At 35.0% G+C, this 19,962-nt stretch overlaps 1 protein-coding gene across 2 annotated transcripts in view; it reads left to right on the forward strand.

Moving 5' to 3' along the window:
• FAF1 (Fas associated factor 1) overlaps window positions 1–19,962 on the forward strand; it is a 163,034-nt gene that overhangs the window by 45,927 nt on the left and 97,145 nt on the right. For both annotated transcript variants that reach the window (XM_062003980.1, XM_062003981.1), the window contains exon 7: window positions 2,688–2,793. In XM_062003980.1, the coding sequence (XP_061859964.1) occupies window positions 2,688–2,793 (106 nt within the window). The remainder of the gene's footprint in view (window positions 1–2,687; window positions 2,794–19,962) is intronic.

Raw genomic sequence — 19,962 nt, forward strand, 5'->3', positions numbered from 1 at the left:
TAATAGCTAAAAATACAATGATAAGGCAAGATATGTTTTGGAAGCAGAGTTCTATTGGCATATATAATTTGGGGTAATTTACATCCCTAGTTGCAGTAGGAAATTGATGTGGTAGAGGACTGACATCAATGGTTGTCCACCTATGTGTTCAAATCAACTCCATCCTGCAGAGGAGCATTGGTACACGTAGGAAGTCATTGACACAAACCACCCTCAGATGTGCCATCAATTCCTCTTCCTCCCATTGACTTTCTCATGTACATGGTCCAGGTCTTACTACTGTCAGACCGTATGAAATGTTAATATAGGAGCTCAAAGGATCAAAGTCCTTTTACCACTGCATTTCTGTGTAAGCAAAAGTAATGTTCCTCAATATAGTATTTTCTGAAGAAAAAGTGGATACTTAGCCATGCACTTTCTTTGCTAACACCTTCACAGCCATTGAAAAAGAATATTTTTTTAGCCATCTTAATTTTTAGCCTCTCCTTTGGCTGCATTTGGCTGTGAATATGAGCTAAGAATTTGCTTGTTAAGAGCATTCTCTCACATAAGAGCTCATGTTGTTTAGAAAACTAGAAATTGTCAAATTTTCAAAGTGTCAAAATTGATAGTTCAGAAATTGAGGCTCTTAATTTTAAGGCATTTATTTTAAATTAACTATGTTTAAAGAGTATTTTTTTACTTATTTTTAAATACTCTCTGCTATCACATCCCAATGAATTGGAGAAAGGGAAAACCTTTCCTGTGGGCAGATGCTTTTTATTATGTTGTTATTTTGGATAGTACTGAAGTGTGGGTATCACGCGTACCTTAAGAGACTGAGGGTTTGATCAAACAATCTTGTTTCTATGTTTACATCAATTACAGAATGAAAACATAAGTCATGTTATCAGTTAGTGCCTACAGATTTTCAGATAGCTGTAACAGAGCTGCGTGTGATTCTGTATGGAATCCAGAGCCATTCACATATGCTGTAATTAATGTTTTCAGAGCAATTAAATGTGTCATTTGCCTCCAGTATTTTCTGAAAACAAATAAAAAATCAGAATCTGAAAAAGCGCAGCAGGGTATTTTAGTTGCTACTGAACATTTGCCAAAAGAAAATATGGTTATGGCAATGCCAAACTTATTGTGAATAGTCAAATTGGAATTACATTTGAAAATAGGCATACAACTTTTCAGGACTTACATTTAAGCCTTTTCTTACAAGAAAAGCTAGCTTCATGTTCAGCATAGATATCTTGTTGCACTTTGTACTTTCATACACTTGATCATATCTAGCATTGACAATGAGTTAAATTTATCTGTTATGTTACAAAACCATAAAAGACAAGAAATAGCACTTCCTGATTTTGTTTTTGAGCATATGATTAATGTGTTGGTGATGTCAGAGAATCCAAATTAAATTGCTGTGTGAACATATTTTTATAAGGTATTTTTTCTTGGGATGTTTAAGCAAATTGTGTATCTCTCATCCAGTGAGTATTGCATGGGTTCCTTACCATCTGAGCAGCAAAACTGCAGATAAGTAATTCCAGTAGAAATTAAAACTAACAAATCAGGTATCAAATAATCTAGTCTTGTTGTCTCGTATCTTAAGATACAGCTGTGCTCATCTGCATACAGAATTTGTCCTTTCTTGCTAAGAGGAGTGGCATGTTGAAGTGTCATGGAGCAGTGAAGATGTGAAGGAAAAATCCCCCTCTCTGTCAGTCTGTACAGAGTACGCAATAAGGAAAAAACAAGAACCAGATAAACTCAGTTTAATTCCATATGCCACTGAACAGGTCAAGTCTGCATAAATATTGTTTAGAAATTCAAGCTATGCCACAACATTGCTGCAGTTCTGAAGCCTGTATATGGTTGTACACATCTGTAATTGCTGTGCCTATATCAGAAGTTCTGCCTTCTATTTTGATAACTAGGTAGCTGCATAATTTTGTACCTAATTAAGCAAACAAGATTCCTTTTTAACATCCAAATGTTTTGTTACCAATAAAATTGCCAGAAAACCACAAGTTAGTGACATGAACATGTAGTTGGCTTGTTTAACCTGTATCTTAAGATTTTTTTTTTTTTGAAAAATGGTATGATTGAAGGTGTTTTAATGTACATGCAAAACAATTTGAGCAGAACTAACTTTTCCACATGCTCAATACCCACATGAGAAATTTTGCTGCGGTTAGTTTTCTAATTCTAATTAGCTGGATTTATGTGCTTTGAGTGAAACTAAGTGGAAGAATTTCCATTTGGTTTCTGCTTCAGGTAACCCTAGAGAAGCAAGAGCATGCTTTCCCTTTTTCTACTTACCATCAGTTTTTAACGTGCATTGTAGCTTGTTATTTTGTCTGGTTATCAATATGCTTACAAGCCTGGTATTAATGGCATTATGAGTGCTAAATATACCCAATGTTTGTGAAGATAATGTGACTCTCAATTTTGAGAATACTTAACATTAGAAGAGTTTTAAAGGCTTCAGTCACCTTATTAAGGAAGGAGTTCAGGAATGGCCTTTGGTCATTCTCAGCATGCTTCCTTGCATTTAAGAGTGAAAAGAGAGATGATAATGTTGTGCCTGGACTTGTCCATGTAGAGTTTAGGGTACCCTGGGGTTTTTGCATCTAACTGTAAAACAAGCTATAACATGCTTATCCCTGATTTTCTTGTTTTTCTTTCAACCATTTCAGGGCCCTGCAGGAGTCATTAAATCAAAACTTCATGCTGATTGTCACCCATCGAGAAGTCCAGCGGGAGTACAACCTCAACTTCTCAGGAAGCAGTACCATTCAGGAGGTGAGTGCTGTTTCACAGCTGAAGAATAAATGTAGCTCATTATAGCTAATGCCAGCTCTGTTAAGGAGAGTTTACATGGTCTTGATGGATATTCCTTTATTTCATTAGGTTGTTTGTTTTTTTTTTGTTTTGATCAACGAGATTTTCAAGGTTGTTGTAATTTGATTGAAGAACTTGTCCTAGAAAAAAGATTTTTCTAGTAAATTATTCAGAGGAGATGTTTCTTTTTCCATTGTAGTAGCAAAATATACCAACAGTGTTTATTGAGTTACTCTGGAGAGAGGAGGAAAGGCAGTTATTCAAATAACATTTTACCTTTAAACCCCTTGAAGCTCCCTCTGTCTTTCCTTCCTTCCACCAGCTACATCTCCATTTTGTAGACAGCTCTACCATGACTGAATATGATGGTAGTACTGTAATTCTTTCTTCCTTGGTAGCCAAATGGCTTTGTGTATAATGGATGTCACTGCCGTTCTGTAGACTGGCCAGCAAGGGGTGATATTGTAGAGAACTTCGTCAGAATTAAGTCCTTTAGGAACAAATATGACACTGAATTCTCTGAATAAAAACAAGCAATCTTTGCATATTTTTAAAACTCCTTTCTTAAGCCAGAGGTTGTTGTCTAGTGCTCCGTGGTATATCTAATGCCAGATGGTTTGGATGTTATTTCCCATATAACCCACTAATTTCTGGAAACATGAGAAACAATCAAGAAATGTGAATCTTTAGAATTTACATTACGAAGTATTAAGATTAAATGTTTGCTTTTCAAATTAAATGTGTGTTTGCTATTGGTCTGATACTTACAGCCTTTTAGGGTTGAAGAGATTTTATTGAAGTTTTCTTGTCTATGATGTCAACATGTGACATGAATTGTTTTAAGTTCCATAATATGAGCTATAGGAGCAATATGTCACGCATCAATGAAAAGTTATCAGTAATGGTTTTAATTTCCTATTATTAAGATCTAAATTCTGTTGTTTTCCCTCCATGGTAGCCTCTTTTCTACTTTACCTTTTTAAACCTTTTCTAGTAAGTTGTTTGGGTTTTTTAAAATAATATAAACAAACACACATTCTTGCATCAGCTTGTTTTTTGAGGGGCCAAGCTCAGATTCTTTATAATTAAAAAATATTTGAATATTTATGGAAATAAATTATCAGAATATTTGTTTTTAGTTTTAAAATGGTGAGATGCTAAAAGAAAACACATATATTTTGTCTATTAATTCAGTTTTTTATCTAGGCTATTTCAATTACTACTTTGCCACTGAGTCTTACTTGGCTTAAAGGAACCAGGAAGCTATGACAGTACACAGGAATCTAGGCCGCCTTTACTTGCACTGAAGTTTTCTTGTTTGTTGCTAATGGCAGGTTACAGTCACATGTTAGCACATAAAGTTGACGTAATGTGTAAGTCAGTTAACGATTTTCCCCATCAAACAACAAAAAAACAACTCCCTGCGCCACACAATAACCAGCATGGGCAGCAAACCTTGCTTTGGCTTTTTGTCTTGTGTCTAAGTATTACATCTAATAGCATGGGTAAAATTATGTAGAACATTTCAGAGGCTGAAATGAAAAGAACTTCTTGTGCAGCTGATGCTGAACAGGTGAATATGTCTGCCTGTGCAAAGTCTCGTGGAAATCAGTGGGGATTTGGCAGAGGTAAAAGGGCTAGTGAACATTTGTCTAATTATAGAAAACAAGCACTGTTTTGTATGTTAACTCCCTAATGGCTTTTCATTTTTTTTTTTTAAAGCAGAGTGGGCATTGTAACAAAGGATTGGTGAATCTAGTTATCTGTGCCATTCGAAGGAATTGATGATACCTTTTTCTTCTCTTTTCTCCATTGTCTCTCTTCTCTCCAGGGACTTCTAGATTTTTCAGTTTTGGGGTTTTTTTTTGTTCACTCTCTTCTACATACTTTAACAAATTAATAGTTTACTTTCCTTCTGGTGCATTTTTGTAATTGTGGTAAAGCTCTATGTGAGCTGCGGTTGCCAACCACAAGAGGGCAGGAAGGACTATTCAATTATTACCTAAAAATGCTGTTCAGTGTTTTCAAATTAGCTTCTGGTATATTAACAAAAAGGGGTATAATGGCCAAGTTATTGTTTGATTTACAGATAATTGGCATATTGCAGGGAGGAGACTTAATTTCACCCTTTTAAATTAAACAGGGAGATTTAAAAAGACATAAAATATTCATTAATGTTCAGTGATTATAAAGCAGTGGCATATATTTATTCTACCTTTATTACTGTTTCGATGGGAAAATACTGCAAATATTTCAGAAATCGACTTGGCCATACTGACAAGTTGAAATGTTTAAGCAGTGTTAATGCAATCTACTCACATGTTATGTCCTATGCAGAAGGATTCAAAATGACTACATCAATTATTAAAAGAAATACTTAAAATTCTATAAGTGTTTTCCTGCTTGCCACAGTTGGGTGCAACTGTCTCTCCAGAGCTAGTTGTTTAGTTTGTTATTGTTAGTACTATGAATTTTAAGGAATAGGTAATTTTTTCCAAGTGTGTCAAAAAAAACTGCCCAAAGCACCACACTAAAAACCCAATCCCACCAGCCTCTCAAAACCATCAGGAAGATTTTACAACGGATTAAATGTGAAATCCAGTGAGCTCTCAGCTGTGCTTTCCTAAACTACTATTGCTTCAGTTCTCTGTCATCTCTTGTTGTTTAGAATGCATGTTTAATAGCAAATGGTATTTGGATTTATTGTTATTTCAAAGAAATCTTGGTGTTTAATGAGGAAACAATGTGACAGGAAATTCTCTGAGTGAATCCCGAAGCTGTAGTGCTCATGTCTGCCTCCATAATTTGTTGCATATTAATTCAATAATTGGATTTTGATGGTGCTTGAAAGTAATTTTTTAAAAATATGCTTAATCTGCATCTTCAACTGTTTATGTAGCAAGACTTAATTTCTGATCTTAAAAATAGTTACATTTAGTTATATTCATATGGGATTATGAGCCTGTAGGGAATCAGAAATGAAATATTAAACTGAACTTATCCAAAATATAGTGGCTATGAGAATTTTTTGTTTTTAGTGTGACTTGAGCAGGAGGGTTGTTAACTTGGAAAGTTATTGATAACATATTGGTCTAAATTGCAAATTAATCTGTCTCACAGCTTTCTGACATCTGTTTGTTCTTGTAAAATTGCAGTATTAAATTAATTCTGAGTAGATAGTGTTCTGGGAAATATCATGATTATCTGCATTTTAAAATGGAAATGAGTAGATTTTGGGCCATTTTGGAAACAGTAAGTTAATACATTTGCAATGTATTATATGGTTAAATAAGAAAAACTCTTAACAATCTGAACTCGTAATACTTAAAAGACTAAAATGAGTTTTCTGTCTGAATACTTGCTCTTTTATTTTGCTAAGATAATTTGTAGAGGCTATCTGTAATTGGAGTGAGAGATTTGTAAACTTTTGATTTAAGAAGCTATGTGCTAAATTATTACAAAGCATTGCCACATTCAATAGAATTTGTTTCCCTTCTGTTCTTATGAACTTGTTCTCATATCAAAATGAATGTTTCTATTCCTTTTCATTTTTTGGGAAATGGTAATAATATTATTTGATGGCAATGAAGGGATAGCCCTTTTCAGAGGGGGAATAATTAAATGTTTCAAGGAAAGCAAGTTCCAATTGCAGCCAAACTAAATTGTGAAAAACTTTTTGAATTTGAGTTCTCGTCACAATAGGGTGCTCCACACTTTGTTTGTTTAGTGACATAGGAAAAAAACTCCATTTTTTTAAACAAACTGGATAACTGATAAAAAACAAGGAATTTCCATTTGTCTATTTTACTTTTGGTGTAGACTTTGAAGGCTTTTTGTGATTCCTGTGTGCAGGATTACAGAATTATCCAGCGTACACAGGCTGTGGCTGCTGAAGGGTGGATGAGTTAAATAGGCAGAAACCTCCGGCCTCTTGTACATTGATGATTTTATTTTATAAGATTCCAGATGAGAATACTCGGTATAAAGCATGTTCCAGGCACTATAATTCCTAGTAAAACACAAAATCTGTGCAAACAATGCAAAGAAGATGAGTCCCTAAATACTGTCTGCCTCTGCGTGGCTGCATCTGCTCTTTATTCTATTCCTTTAGCCAATAACCTAATCAGAGGCTAGCTGCTTAGCATCCCTGTCACCTGTGATAGGTAATATATTTGTTCTTTGTTCCCTATAGACTTACTGGCTAAGGTAGAATATGAAAAGCAGTGTATCCAATAGCACTCCAAGCAGGAGGAGGAACTATTTGTATATACAACTACTTGAGCTGAGAACTGTAAATTCTGTGTTGGCAGACCATAATGACACACAAAGTCCTTTGTGCTGAATTTTTAGAAACTTTTCTGATAAGTAGGTGAAACAAGATACAAAGCCACCATTTATAAAGATGCAGGCAGAAACCCTATTTAAAAGGCCTAAGTAAAGGTAACCTATAAATATAGGTAAGCAGACGAATTGCCTTCAGCAGGCAGAAAAATAATCCAGATGAAGCTCTCTTAACTTTCTCAGGTCTGATTTTTGGTATCTGTACAAAGTATTTTCAAGCCAATTGTTGTTGAGTGAGATCATCCACTGTAAAGGTCAGACATTGGCATGGGGACATGAGATGTGTATGTAAAAAATGTTCTTTTCAGTGTTGTAGCTAAGTAATGACAATAAAATACATTTACCAAAGATCAGAATATGGGCATATCCAAATGTGGTACATAGATTTAACAGTTTCAGAAGCAGTTGTGTTATATTTTGAGTGTTTTTACATGCTTTAAAATTGTTGAAAAGTATTCTTATGCTAATAAAAATCAGTAACCAGCACTTTTTGTATTTAATAGGAGATGCACAAACATTCTACACAATTGCTCAATTATTCTCCTATTATCAGAGAAGCTAGTAAAATACATTGTTGCTACACTGATGGTACTTGAGACTCATTTTCTCTTTGTGAAACTTGAACATTTCGTTTGCTTTTTAAAGAAATGCGTCATGTTAAAATGATATTCAATTTGTAGTGAGTCCTAACAACAATATACATAATTTAAACATCTATCACTGTGATAGCCTCAGTGTTCTACAGTGGTAAATGAGTACCAGCTAGCAAGCTAGATTTTGACTTAAGGAGAGAAAAATCTATTTTTATAAAGCTAAATCAACTTCTCATTTGTTTTTTTTCCTTTCTTTTAAGGAAAACCAGCACGTTACTAAACTAAAATGTGTTTGCTGAAAGAAATCCGTGATAAACTTTTTGTAAATGGTCATGTGTTAGGAATTATATGAGAAGAACTTCCTTGGGAAATAAAGAGAAAATACCTTTTATGTACCTGTTCAAAAGTGATAGCTTTATTAGGCACTTAAAATATCTTAATATCTGACTGTAGAGATCTGTTTTGAAGAGAAGCCATTGATAAAGGTGTATAAGTATTTTTTCTTTTTATGCAACAGAAACAGCAATAAGAGCTAAATGAACTGCACTCTTCTACTTCTCTATTAATTATGAAGCTTAATATATTCCCCAAAGAATATGTTTCATAAACTGTAATTTGGTTTTGGTGAGTTTGGACGTGCCTACCATTAAAGAAACAATCTTCAGTTATCAAAAACTAGTAAACATGGACATTTTTATATGCAAGAAAAGGCAGAGAGTAAATAATTGCACTGGTGACCAATACTGTAATAATCCTGTTTTACAATATGCACTTGACAGGTTGTAATAGTGCTAATTGAAGAGACTAATTCACACTTGCTTCATTCTATTCAAAGGCAAAATCAGCAGCTTGTTTTGCTTTTGACCAGATGGTCCTGATGAACACCTACTGTGCACTTTAAGTGCTTTACTAGAATTACAAAGGCTGGGGGCTGCGTCCGACTCAAAATGATTTGAGAAGAGAAAAAAACCTCACTGCTCAATGGATTTGGTGCAACTAAATTAATTCTAGTGGACCCATTACACGTTGAGCCCCCTTTTCAAAGTGCTGAGCCTCCTCGTTTGTTCTGTAGCAATGAGAAAGTGAAAGGCAGATTACTGCAAACAGAAATAAAAAAAAGTGCTGTGAAAAGGAGAAAAGAGGCCTTGAAGCCTTTTCATATCATTTGGGTTTTTCAAGTGCGTTATTTTTGGGGAGGGTGGATGTATGAAAAGCCAATTGGAGTTTTTTTTGTTTTAAAGTGCGCTATTTAAGTACCATGAATATAAAAGCAAGAGCAACAGTTGACTGAGTTTACTGTGGTAAAGCTTTGTGTCCAAGGATGAATCAAATTCATTATAGTCAATGCTTTGTATTTTCATATGAATGTAGGGTTAGTTTCACAAGACTGTGTCTGTTTAGGATAATTATAATTTAATATTTTCCTTTCATAAAGCTATCACTGTAGATATCTAAAATTTTCTGGAAGCATGGTTTTTTTCCTGAGTAAATTTAGAAGCACCTAGAGAGTTTAAAACTGCAAAGGAAGCTGTTTGATTTCTAAGGGAAGGCGAGGCATGTTCCAATAGCGTTGAAGCACAGATTATTATAACTAATTAGAAGTCACACATCTGTTAGCTTTCGATTTGTCAGCGCTTGTAGTTTTGTATGTATGTTTGTATCTCCCTTCTTCCCTTCTCTGTCTCTATTACGCTTCATTCGTAAGTGTAGTTGAATTTGAGGGAAACTTTCAAAGGATAAAGATCAATTTATTTGAATTTGGAAGTAATGAGGAGTCATTGTTAAAATTTTGGTTATAGATTCGTCTCCGTAAATGCTCAGTCATGTGAGTTGTCCTTATTTTAGAAGTAATCATGTCGAATTGAATGGCTTTGCTCATGTAATTTAAGGATGCTAAGGATTTTGGGGATCAAGACCTAATTTAAAACCCTGAATTTTTTAAAACCTGCAATTAAAACCATCGCTTGCTATTCTGATTTTGAATATTTGCTGTGTTTTACTTTCGGGGTTGAGACTTTTTATGCAAGGCTTCTATCATAATGCTAGCTATTAAAAAGGTGTTAGCATGAAATGACAAGAAAACCTAAGCAGCTTTATGAAAATACTTAACAGCTATGTCCCTAGTTCTGGTGCCATTTAAAGCGGGAACGCAACACACTGTAGCTAAATGACATAGCACATCTCTCTGTATAAATTATATTTAGTTGGATCATAAATGAAAAAATTAAGTTAGCATTTTTGCAATAAAAAAATTAATTTACAGCTTGTGAATTAAAGTATACTAGAGCATGGTTTAACCTTTCTATCCTGTGTTAACTATAATATCACTTCTATTATATACACGTGCATTAAAAAAACACCCCCAATCGTTGAATTGCTGATTTGTTTTCAAACAATGAATTTTGTATTTGTGCAAATTATAGTAGGCACAATGTTCTCTCATGTTTTCTCATCAAACAACCCAATTATACTTATAAATAGTGAGGTGCTAATGAACTGTTGTTCTGGAAAAGTTGTTTGTTTGGGTTTTTTTTAAACTTGAGTAAGAAAGGAAACACTTCACAATTTTAGAGTGCTTGCTTGGTGAGAAAAGATTTGAAAATATTGTACTTATGTAAATCATGTTGGTGTTATCACTTTTAAATACACAACAGAAGCTAATGTAGAAACCCCATCAGTTCATATGGAGCTCAACTAGATTCTTGACATTGTAAATTGCTCACTTAATTGGGAACTCGTGATTTACTTTTATTTATTGAGTTACACGAGTTTTTTCACTAAGACTTTATGTTTCAGTTTAGAGTTTATTAGTATGCTCGTTTAATAGAAAGAGAAAATTGTTTGATTAGTTGAGGTGATAAGGATATTTAATGTAGTAATGGAGATATGACACTGAAATAGTCAATAATATCTTAGCAGCAGCAGCACTTAGTGCTATACTATGTAGCTTTGTAATTACTGTGCAAGGAAAATACTTAGTTGCTGTTTCGGATGTGATTTGTTAATGCTTGTCTGTCCTGTCATAACATCTTAGGGACACAGTGCTTTATCTCTTTAGTAAACTTGTTTCTAACGATTTTTCAGTTACATTCCTGTATCTGTGTAAAACATGAACTTGAAAAGTTATTCTTTTGATTTTGTACCAAGAATCATGGGCATAAATTGAAGAGCCTTGCACTCATTTAAAAGATAAAATGGCCTCATAATCGCCCTCAAGAAATCCCTGTTACTGTTTTTAAAGAGGTTTATACAAGCTCTCGGCAAACATTTGCAATAAGTGGCAAAATTTATGCCTTGCTTTGTGATAGTTGCGTGACCAGACAGTGGGGTATAGGATTGTTTTAAGGTTTTTACAGCTGCAGGCAAAAAGCATCTGTTCCTAGAAAAGCCTTCATTGTTTAATTTTGACACTGACTTTTCCATGCTGCTTGTACCAGTCTCTGGATTAGGTGCCACTAAGATAAAATTTATTTTAAGTTGCTCCCAAATGCAGCTGTCGCTATACACAAGCCTTGTAGCTTAGGCAAAGTAGACATAATCAAAACAAACATTTTTGTACAAGGTCATCTCAGTAGACTGAAAAAGCTCTGAGTAGGAATTTTGACAGTATTGTATCTTGTGAGCAGCTAGGCTATTGTGTTTGTTTAATAATTTTACTGGTCACTAATGTATGTGCCTGCCTCAGAAACAATGAAGGAAAGGCATTTTAAAAATTGTACTGCTTTTCTTTTAGATATACTGTATATTTCTTTTGATTGAGCAGTTACTGTGGTATTTGGTTACATACACTCTGTGTGTGTGTGTTTGTATCTCTATATCTCTACAGTGAAATGAAATGATTTACAAAAAAACAGGGAAAACCGACATTTTTGAAGGAGCTTCCATTTCCTTCCTTCAAAGTTTCCAGTGAATTAAAAATGAAAGAGCACTTCATTTTATGTATCCCAGAGTTGTGTTAATTTCTACCCAGCTGGTCTAAAATGATTGATACAAAGCCAAATTTGTGACTGCCTGCATTACAAAGTCTGTAATTTGCTAATGAATTATGATAATAATCTTTCATCATACATGAAAGATTTAGACAAACAATTTACTAACTATATAGTTTGATCACAATTTTTGGGTTTGTACCAAGCCTTGAATCTACTCTATTCTTCCCTGCCTAGATTAGCACACCAAAGGGAACTTACTCTTACCTTGTTTTTAAGCCAATAATGCTGGAAGATATGTGGGGATGATGGTGGACAGCAAAAATGATGTCAGCTTAAAGAGTAAAACATATTTAATGTACATACAAATCAAACCACACAGTTTCCAACTGGAGAAGCATCACAGTAGGCATGGCACAAGAAGTTGTTTGAAGCTGCATCTACTCTTGTGGGGATGTAGAAGTAAATGAAAATCAAGTAGAGGTATTTCTCAAGTTAAACCTCTGACTATGGTGGAGTCAAACTATTTAAAGCATAGCTAGACAAAGCCATAGGAGCACACTAGACTTAAAAAGAAGGAAAAAGAAAACCAAATCCTCCAGAAGAGAGGCAACTGATACAGATTCTGAGATCCTGAGTGAAGTTTACGGTTACCTGCTCGTCAGCAAACAGTTGATCTTCAGCACTTGTAAGGACCTTCTGAGGACAAAGCTCACAGTAGGACAGGAGCACAGTATAAGCAAGTGTCTTCCTATAGGAAATCTACTAGGTTTGGTGATCTCAGTGAGTAGATCATTCCCCTTCTGTTTGAATGTTACTTCCCAGTTTTCCAGAAATTACTTCTTTCTATTTAACTTTTCCAACAGCAAGAATACAAGGAAAAGGGGAAGAGCTTTTCTTTCAGTGCCCTCTAACTTTTCTTCAGTTTTACAAGTAGCTTGGTCACTTTTCTGCTTCTCTTGAGCTCAGCTTAGAGGTTTTAAATATGTTCACCCTAGAAAAACAACCAACCAAACGAAAAAGCCCACAAGACCTAGTACATATATCCAATGCTGCCGTTGTTATTTGGTTATTTCAGTGAAACTGTTGACTTCAGTGGTTTCTGGCTTTATGTACTGCTTTTCAGACTATGGGTTACCTGAAACAGCAGGTTTTTCACCCTAAAACCACACACATGTGACTACTCAAAACAAAATCACATTGAGGTTCCTGTGGCTACTATTACATGAAGTATTGTTTAACTGGTATAAAAGCAGGAAAAAAAAAAAAAGAAACTGGGAATAAAGGCAAGAAAGTAGAAAAACCAGCAATGTCAAGAAAATGCCATCCAGAGTAAGGACTGATAATGTGGCCTTGTGAAAAGATGAGGAAAGGAACTTTTAGGTGCTGACTAGAAAGTGGGTTGAACCATGAACAAAGGCTTTTTGTTGTTTTATTATGTTGTTTGTTCTTCTAGAACATTGTGAATATTCATGAATGTGTTCATTAATTGCTTCTTACTGAATCAAGTTAAAAAGAAAAAAATCTTAAGTTTGGTTAGAAGAAGATATTTTGGTTTTAAGTCATTTTTTTCCCAGCTGATAGAATATACAGAACAATACTGTCAAGACTTTATGTATTTCAATTAATTGTGTTTTGGAAGGAGAAAAAGATTATTAGAAAATCTAGATTCCTCTCCACCCCCACCTTGGGTTGCCTACAGGAACTCTCACAGACTGTGCCATATGCAGCATATTACACTACTAATGCTGAGTCTTTGGGAATGATACTTTTGGAATTAAGATAATTTAGTATAACAGCATGAATTTTTAAGACATCTTTTGTATATATTGCTTTGGAGTGAGGAGAGGGCTTTTGAACAACAGAGATTCAGCATACCAAAGACCTTAATTCTCACCACTCTTCTTCCCTCTCCCAGGTGATTCTATCTTGTAGCTGTTACCTACTGTCTCTAATATCTAGTACCACTCATGGAAATTATGATGCTGCTGTTATTTGAAAGTTTAGAAGACTATTTCAAGACCTTGACAATACTGGAAATACAAGAATATTGGAATAAAAGAAAAAAAGAGAAAGAGAAGTGCTAAGAACAAGGATGTAAAACTATTTTCTACAATTTGTCTGTGAGGGAGAGGCTCTTGCTACAAATGTTTACTTACAAAATGGCAATAAGTCCAACTGCCTGGTATCACGTTTTAGCTGTACATACCTTGTTCCTCTTTTAAGACATCAAAGACTTATTCCTGAATAATTCAAAAGTGGGAAGAAGTGCTTAGATTAATCTGACACTAAAACTAAAACTAACCGACTCTTTCACTCTGCTTAAAAGGTCTTGGCTCTTCTTTATTCCATGCATTGACATTGGGCTGGCAGAGAAAAGACTAGACTGCGGCTGAGAACTATGACCACAGGGCAGCCTAGGCCAGGACTAAGACAAACAAAATGGAGAAGCTGTGACGTTTGCAAAGAGCAGCAATAGAACAGTGGAAGAGAGGATACTTTTTTTTTTTTTGTAGCACACAGCAATAAATTGAAATATCTCACCGTGATACAAAGGGTAAACTGTCAAGTCAGACATAATTTCCGCATGCAATCTGAAATAAACATCTGTTATCTCAAGACACTGTTATCAGAAGAGAACGGCACATCTAGTTTCAATTCTCATTCTGTGTCTTTTGCCTCATATCAGTTTATAGCTCAGATGAAAGATAATTCAACCTTAACCTACAAAATTTGTCAGTCACCCATCTATATTTTCACCTTTGTAAATCACTTTGCCTGTCTCTTTTTTACCCTTTTGTTTTCTTCCGTTTCTTTTATTCTTTGTTAGTCTACATACATGTTTTCTTTTTCACTGCTCTCTCATCCCTGCTCTCTATCTTCTGGTTTATTGACCCTTTTGCAGTTTTTAGTGAAACACTTCAAAGAATTCATTCATTGCTGTTTGTTCGAGTTAACTTTTCTAAATTCTGTTTTCTTTTTACAGTGTAGAAAAGCACTGCAAATCAGATCTTTAAAATGACTATACTCTGTATACTTATTTTCTGCAAGGCAGAGTGCTAAGTGTGTTGAATTACACTTGAAAACTGTCCCTGCGTGGAGGGAATTACCGAGGGCAATGCTTGCATATTAGCTTTTCAGAGGCTGAATTTTCACTGATTTATTACATGAATATGAAATGGGATTTTTTTTTTCTGTCAGCTGAATTGTTATTCTTGGCATTAACTTCTGTAGTTCAATAGAATGACATTTTCCTAGGATTTAAAAAAGAAGTGTTTTTACATTTTCAGTGTCTTTGGTGTATATTTTATACACTGAATTTGCATAACTATGAGTATGCTTGTGGTTCAGAGGAGAAGCTGTTAGTATGGATCTGTAAAACAGTTGTTTTATTAACATCTTCACATGGAAAAACCAGGCAGAATAGCTAAATATGTAAATGAGAAGCTTGTGATGCTATAACTTGTCAAATAACCATTGATGCAGTATAGCTGAGCAAACTGTTTCAGTGTGTGCATATACAGTAGGTATTTCTCTGCAAATTAATATTTGCATTTGAAATATGTGTGTAGTGCAAATACACGAGTATATAACAATTAATAGTATTTTGTGTTTGATGTTTACATATTATGTACTCTGCATTTTAATTCTTAATGTTATCTGCTTCTTTAATCATCTTGAATTAGTATTCCAAATGTATTGATTCAAAGGGATTTATTACTTAGTTATTAAGGTTTGGTAGGCATTTGTATCCTTGAAACAAGTTGGGTTTGGTCAGGACTTAGCTGACTGCTTTTAAACTATATTTTCTTCTTAAAAATCTCAGACCACTTTAAAACTTCTGTGTCAACTTCATGAATATTTGTGAGTTGTAGTGATGAGAAAAACTTGCAGAACATGCCACTGATTTAATACTGTTTTCCAATTTAGACGTGCTCTGTGCAAAAGCTTCTACATAGTTTTCAGATAAGAGCTTACTTCTGATTTATATAAAACAAGGCAAACTGTTGTGTGAATATTCTTATTTATCTTAAGGGCAACTTGTTCTATTTCAACATAAACTAAAGAGGAATTAGGTGAAGTTAAAGCAAAATAAGACTTATCCTCGGTGAGGTAAAAATAATGATTTCAACCTGTATTAGTTAATACAAGACAAATAAATCCTAGTAAACATCTTGTGTTTACAAAAAAACTTTAGGCATACATATGCATCTGATAGAGGACAAAACTTTGGTTTCCCTCGAGAGTTCTGTCATCACTATGAAAGCAAGTAGAAGCTACAGTCTATACTAAAACTAGCCATAGCAGTTGCAAAGTGAAAAAGTAACATCAAATGCTGTAGTGCCAAAGTGGGGAACATGCAAGAAACCTCATAAGCATGCCCTTCTGTCAGTGCTCCTGTCATAGTATAGTGAACTGAAAGTTTTCCCTCTAAAGTGACACATGTTCAAGTGTATAAATAAAGACTGAGGACCTTTTACAATCTCAGTTTTATATAACAAAAAAAATGTTGTCTTTAAAATTATCTTAAATAAAAGAAAAAGCATGTTCTTCAAGGTGTTTAAGGTCCCTTCCTCAGTTTCTTTCCATGATGACTTTCTTGTTCAACCCAAAGGAAGCTTTTGACTTCAATTGGCTTCACAGACAAAAAAAATGTTTCTCATACTTTAAAGAAAAACTCAATTCCTTCCATTTTTTTGTTCTGTTACTTTTGAATCATGGCTTACTGTAATACAGTTGGAATAAGGAAAGAGTCAGTTGTACTCTCTTTGACTGTTTGACAGTTTGAATGTAGTTGCAGTAGAAATTACTAGAAAGTTTAGTCTAAACATCCACAATAAAAATCCTTTTTTACACTTCTAATTTCTGTAAACATGCCATCCACACTCTACCGCTGTTAAAATGATGTGGGTAGCCTTTTTAGGTTCTTTGTTCAACTTAGTGATAAACACCACTGTTCTTCAATAAATGTGAAAATAAAGAATCATGAGATTCATGATGTTTTAGAGGTGTTCAGTATTCCAGCAGTTGTTCTGTGATTTCAGGGAGTGGAGTGAGAGATGTGGAATAGTGTTTTTGTAAAATAAAATTATCTGTATTTCCAAAATGAGCCTTAAGGTATCTTATTTTACCAGTTATAAAAAATGAAAACCTTGTAGCATCATAAATTTAGGGGTGATTCTGCCTTCCTGTCGCTCCCACAAAACTGTTGGTGTCCTTGGCAGTTGTGTCCTGCCTCTCTTGTAGACATGCCTGGAGAGCTTGAGGGTGGGTGGGAGAGAGAAGAGGAAATGATGAGCTGTTCTCAGTAGCTGTTTGCCCTTAAACTTCTGTTTTGGATCCTAGCTGGGAGTCAATGTAATTTTGTGGCTGTATTTAACTCACTATCATCCTGCTCCCTCCCCTCTTCCTTCCCGTGTGCTGTGTTGAAGGCAGCCGATAGGATCAGTGGCAGCCTGGCTTCTACAGAAGCTGAGCCACCACTTGTAGAGGGAGCTTGAGAAGCAGTGCAGAACCAGGAGCCAAGCAGACCTGTCAATGACTCTTTTCCCTGAGTGTTAATTGTAGTCAGGAAAGTTAAGTGTTTCTGTAAAATTAACATCTTGATATTATGTATTTATTTTCTACCATGTAGCTTCAATGTCAAGTTTATGCAGCAGACAAGTCAAAACAAGAATATTTTTTCTTACTGCTGCTACAGCAAGTCTCAGCCTGGGATCTTAGAATATCACAGTGTTCGTTCTGGTTAGTAGCTAAAAGGAAACAATAAAGATTTAAGGTTCAGAATTTAATTGGCACTAATGTTAATGCAGGAAGAACAACTGCACACAGTTTACTCTTGTGAAGCCTTATTGATTCTTTTTTGAAAGGAAAGCTCTGATGAAAGCAAAAAAGCGTTTAATTTGCAAGTATTTCTACACAGTTTTTATTCTGAAATGTGCTTTGTCCTCTATCACTGCACAGTAAAAATGCCTTAAGATCTTTTGATTCAGAGACAGATACGGGAAAACACAAGTGTAAGGTCATTTCTGCTGTTCAGCTTGTTCGTTTGGATGTTACTGGAGCTTTGTTACAGATTAAATTTATGTCTTTCTCAAGGCTAATGTCTCGTGCATTCATAAGTATTTTTAAGATAATGTGACTTCAGCATATGTTCAAAATCTTTATCCCAAATTCTAATCTTTTAGTGATGTATTTCCAGGGATGAGATCTGGAATATTGTTCTTGAAGAGTTGATGATATGAGCAGAAGCTTCCTGGTTTTCTAACGTTACCTGTATACCAAAGTCTGGAAACAGGATCTGTTCTTTGTTATTTATGCAAATGATATTTTTAATGTCAGTAAGAAACTGAAAATATTTCTTCCTGTATTCCATGCTTTCAGAGTGTGCAACAATTTCAAAGATATGCAACAGAACAAAATGTAAATGCCTTTGACTTCCTGCTTCCATGCTTTCTTACAAACCATGACAGTCTTCAGGGTATCATCACTGGCAAAGCCATCATAGATGGACTCAATTTCTCCTTTCAAAACAGTATTGAAGCTTTTGGGAAGGAGTGACACATTTTCCCTGCGATCTGACTTGTCCATTTTTACCATAGCTTTGGTGACAGATTCCACATGTAATACTTCTAGTCTGGAATTACAATTTGAAATATCTGTCTCTTTGATACCATTACCAGCAGCTCTTAGCATTTCATTGGCTTTCTGCCATTCCTGCAACCTTTTTTCCTGCTGCTTTTCAGGAATTCATTTTCACAAGATATCTGCAGGCAAGCCTTTTCTGGGTCTTCTAATCCATTGGACCCCTTATGACTCCTTATTTCAAGGGAAGAAGATTTTACAGAAACTATTGAAAATATCTAAAATGAATACAAGGTGAAAATACATACAATTAAAATAAGATATCTGAAAGCCTTTATTTTTGCAATCATGTGGAGTGTTTTGATGTTAACTGAGCTCGTTTCACTGCTTGACGTCAGTCTGTGCCAGATTCCTGTCTATACATTGCAGCTCATTACTTGACCAAGAATTCTCTTTGACTCTGTGTCAGAACTGCTATTCATGCATGTGTTACTTAGAAACACAAAGCTACATCAATTCAGCAAATTTTTGTCAGCAATCATATAATCCATATTACAAGATACATGCCTTTCTGTCCCTTTTCTAATGGTTGGTCACTTGCCCAGGAAGGATCACAAAGTCTTTCTTTATAGAATGATTTTCAGCTGCTTTTTATAGTGTGTATGCTGAAGCCTTTTGTGCCCTAATGTCACGGTGCTGATCACACATTAACATGGACATTCAGAGACTTCTCTCTTAGAAAGCATTTGGTCTTACAAAAAGGCCCATTCCCTTCTGATGCATCTGTTTGGGTGCCTGAAGGTCATGTGCCAAATTGATTTAGAACATTTGTGACAAACAAGACCTTGGAGGATATCCTCAAAATTTTCTAGGTTGTGATTACTCAAGGCTGATCTTTTATTTCTAGAAACGACAAAAAAGTGCTAATGAATCTATTCCAGACCTTACATCTCTTTCTGTTGTATACATTCTTGATCTGTTGGATGTGCCTCTAATTAATTTTCTTCTAAATGTTCTCACATAGATCATGAAAGAGATGATTATGACTTCACAGTCTTGTTTGAAACAATTTTAGATCCAGGGCATAATCTCTCTGCAGGTGAATGACCAGCAGAATCTCCCAGTTCTTTCTTCAAGTTTCTGGCTTGCTCTTGCTGGGCTGTAAGAGATTTGCCTTCCCAATCTCACATCCATGGGCCTCATGACGCATGTGGATGCTTTCAGGATTAAGAGGGTTCTTGCTTGTCTCCAGTAGTGAATGTTTGTCCTAATATGTATTTGAATAACCTGGTGTTTAGTAGAAGTCTAGATCCTTCTCTCATGGATACTTATTCCTGAGGGATACTGGATTATTTCCTGGATCTTAGGGTGCAGAGCTCTTAGATACCTTGTAGCTACCCAATGACACTCTTAGCCCATTACCCATTAGTAGAAACAAGGAAGGTTACTGCTCAAAGCAGAACTTCTCTGTTGCTGTTAACTAACTGTCCTTTCTGGCCAGAGGTTTCCTTTGCCATTGTTGCAGTGAGATAAAAAAATATTTTGAAGTAAAAAAAGAAAGACTGTGTAACTCTGTTGTCATTATAAGAGAATAACAAAACAGACTGTGCAGAAGCAATTCATTACTCTTTTCCTTTCAAGCACTTAAAAGAAAAACAGAGCTGAAAATATTTCTTTGGGAG

This window comes from Colius striatus, chromosome 10 (assembly GCF_028858725.1).
Source record: "Colius striatus isolate bColStr4 chromosome 10, bColStr4.1.hap1, whole genome shotgun sequence".
Taxonomy (NCBI): domain Eukaryota; kingdom Metazoa; phylum Chordata; class Aves; order Coliiformes; family Coliidae; genus Colius; species Colius striatus.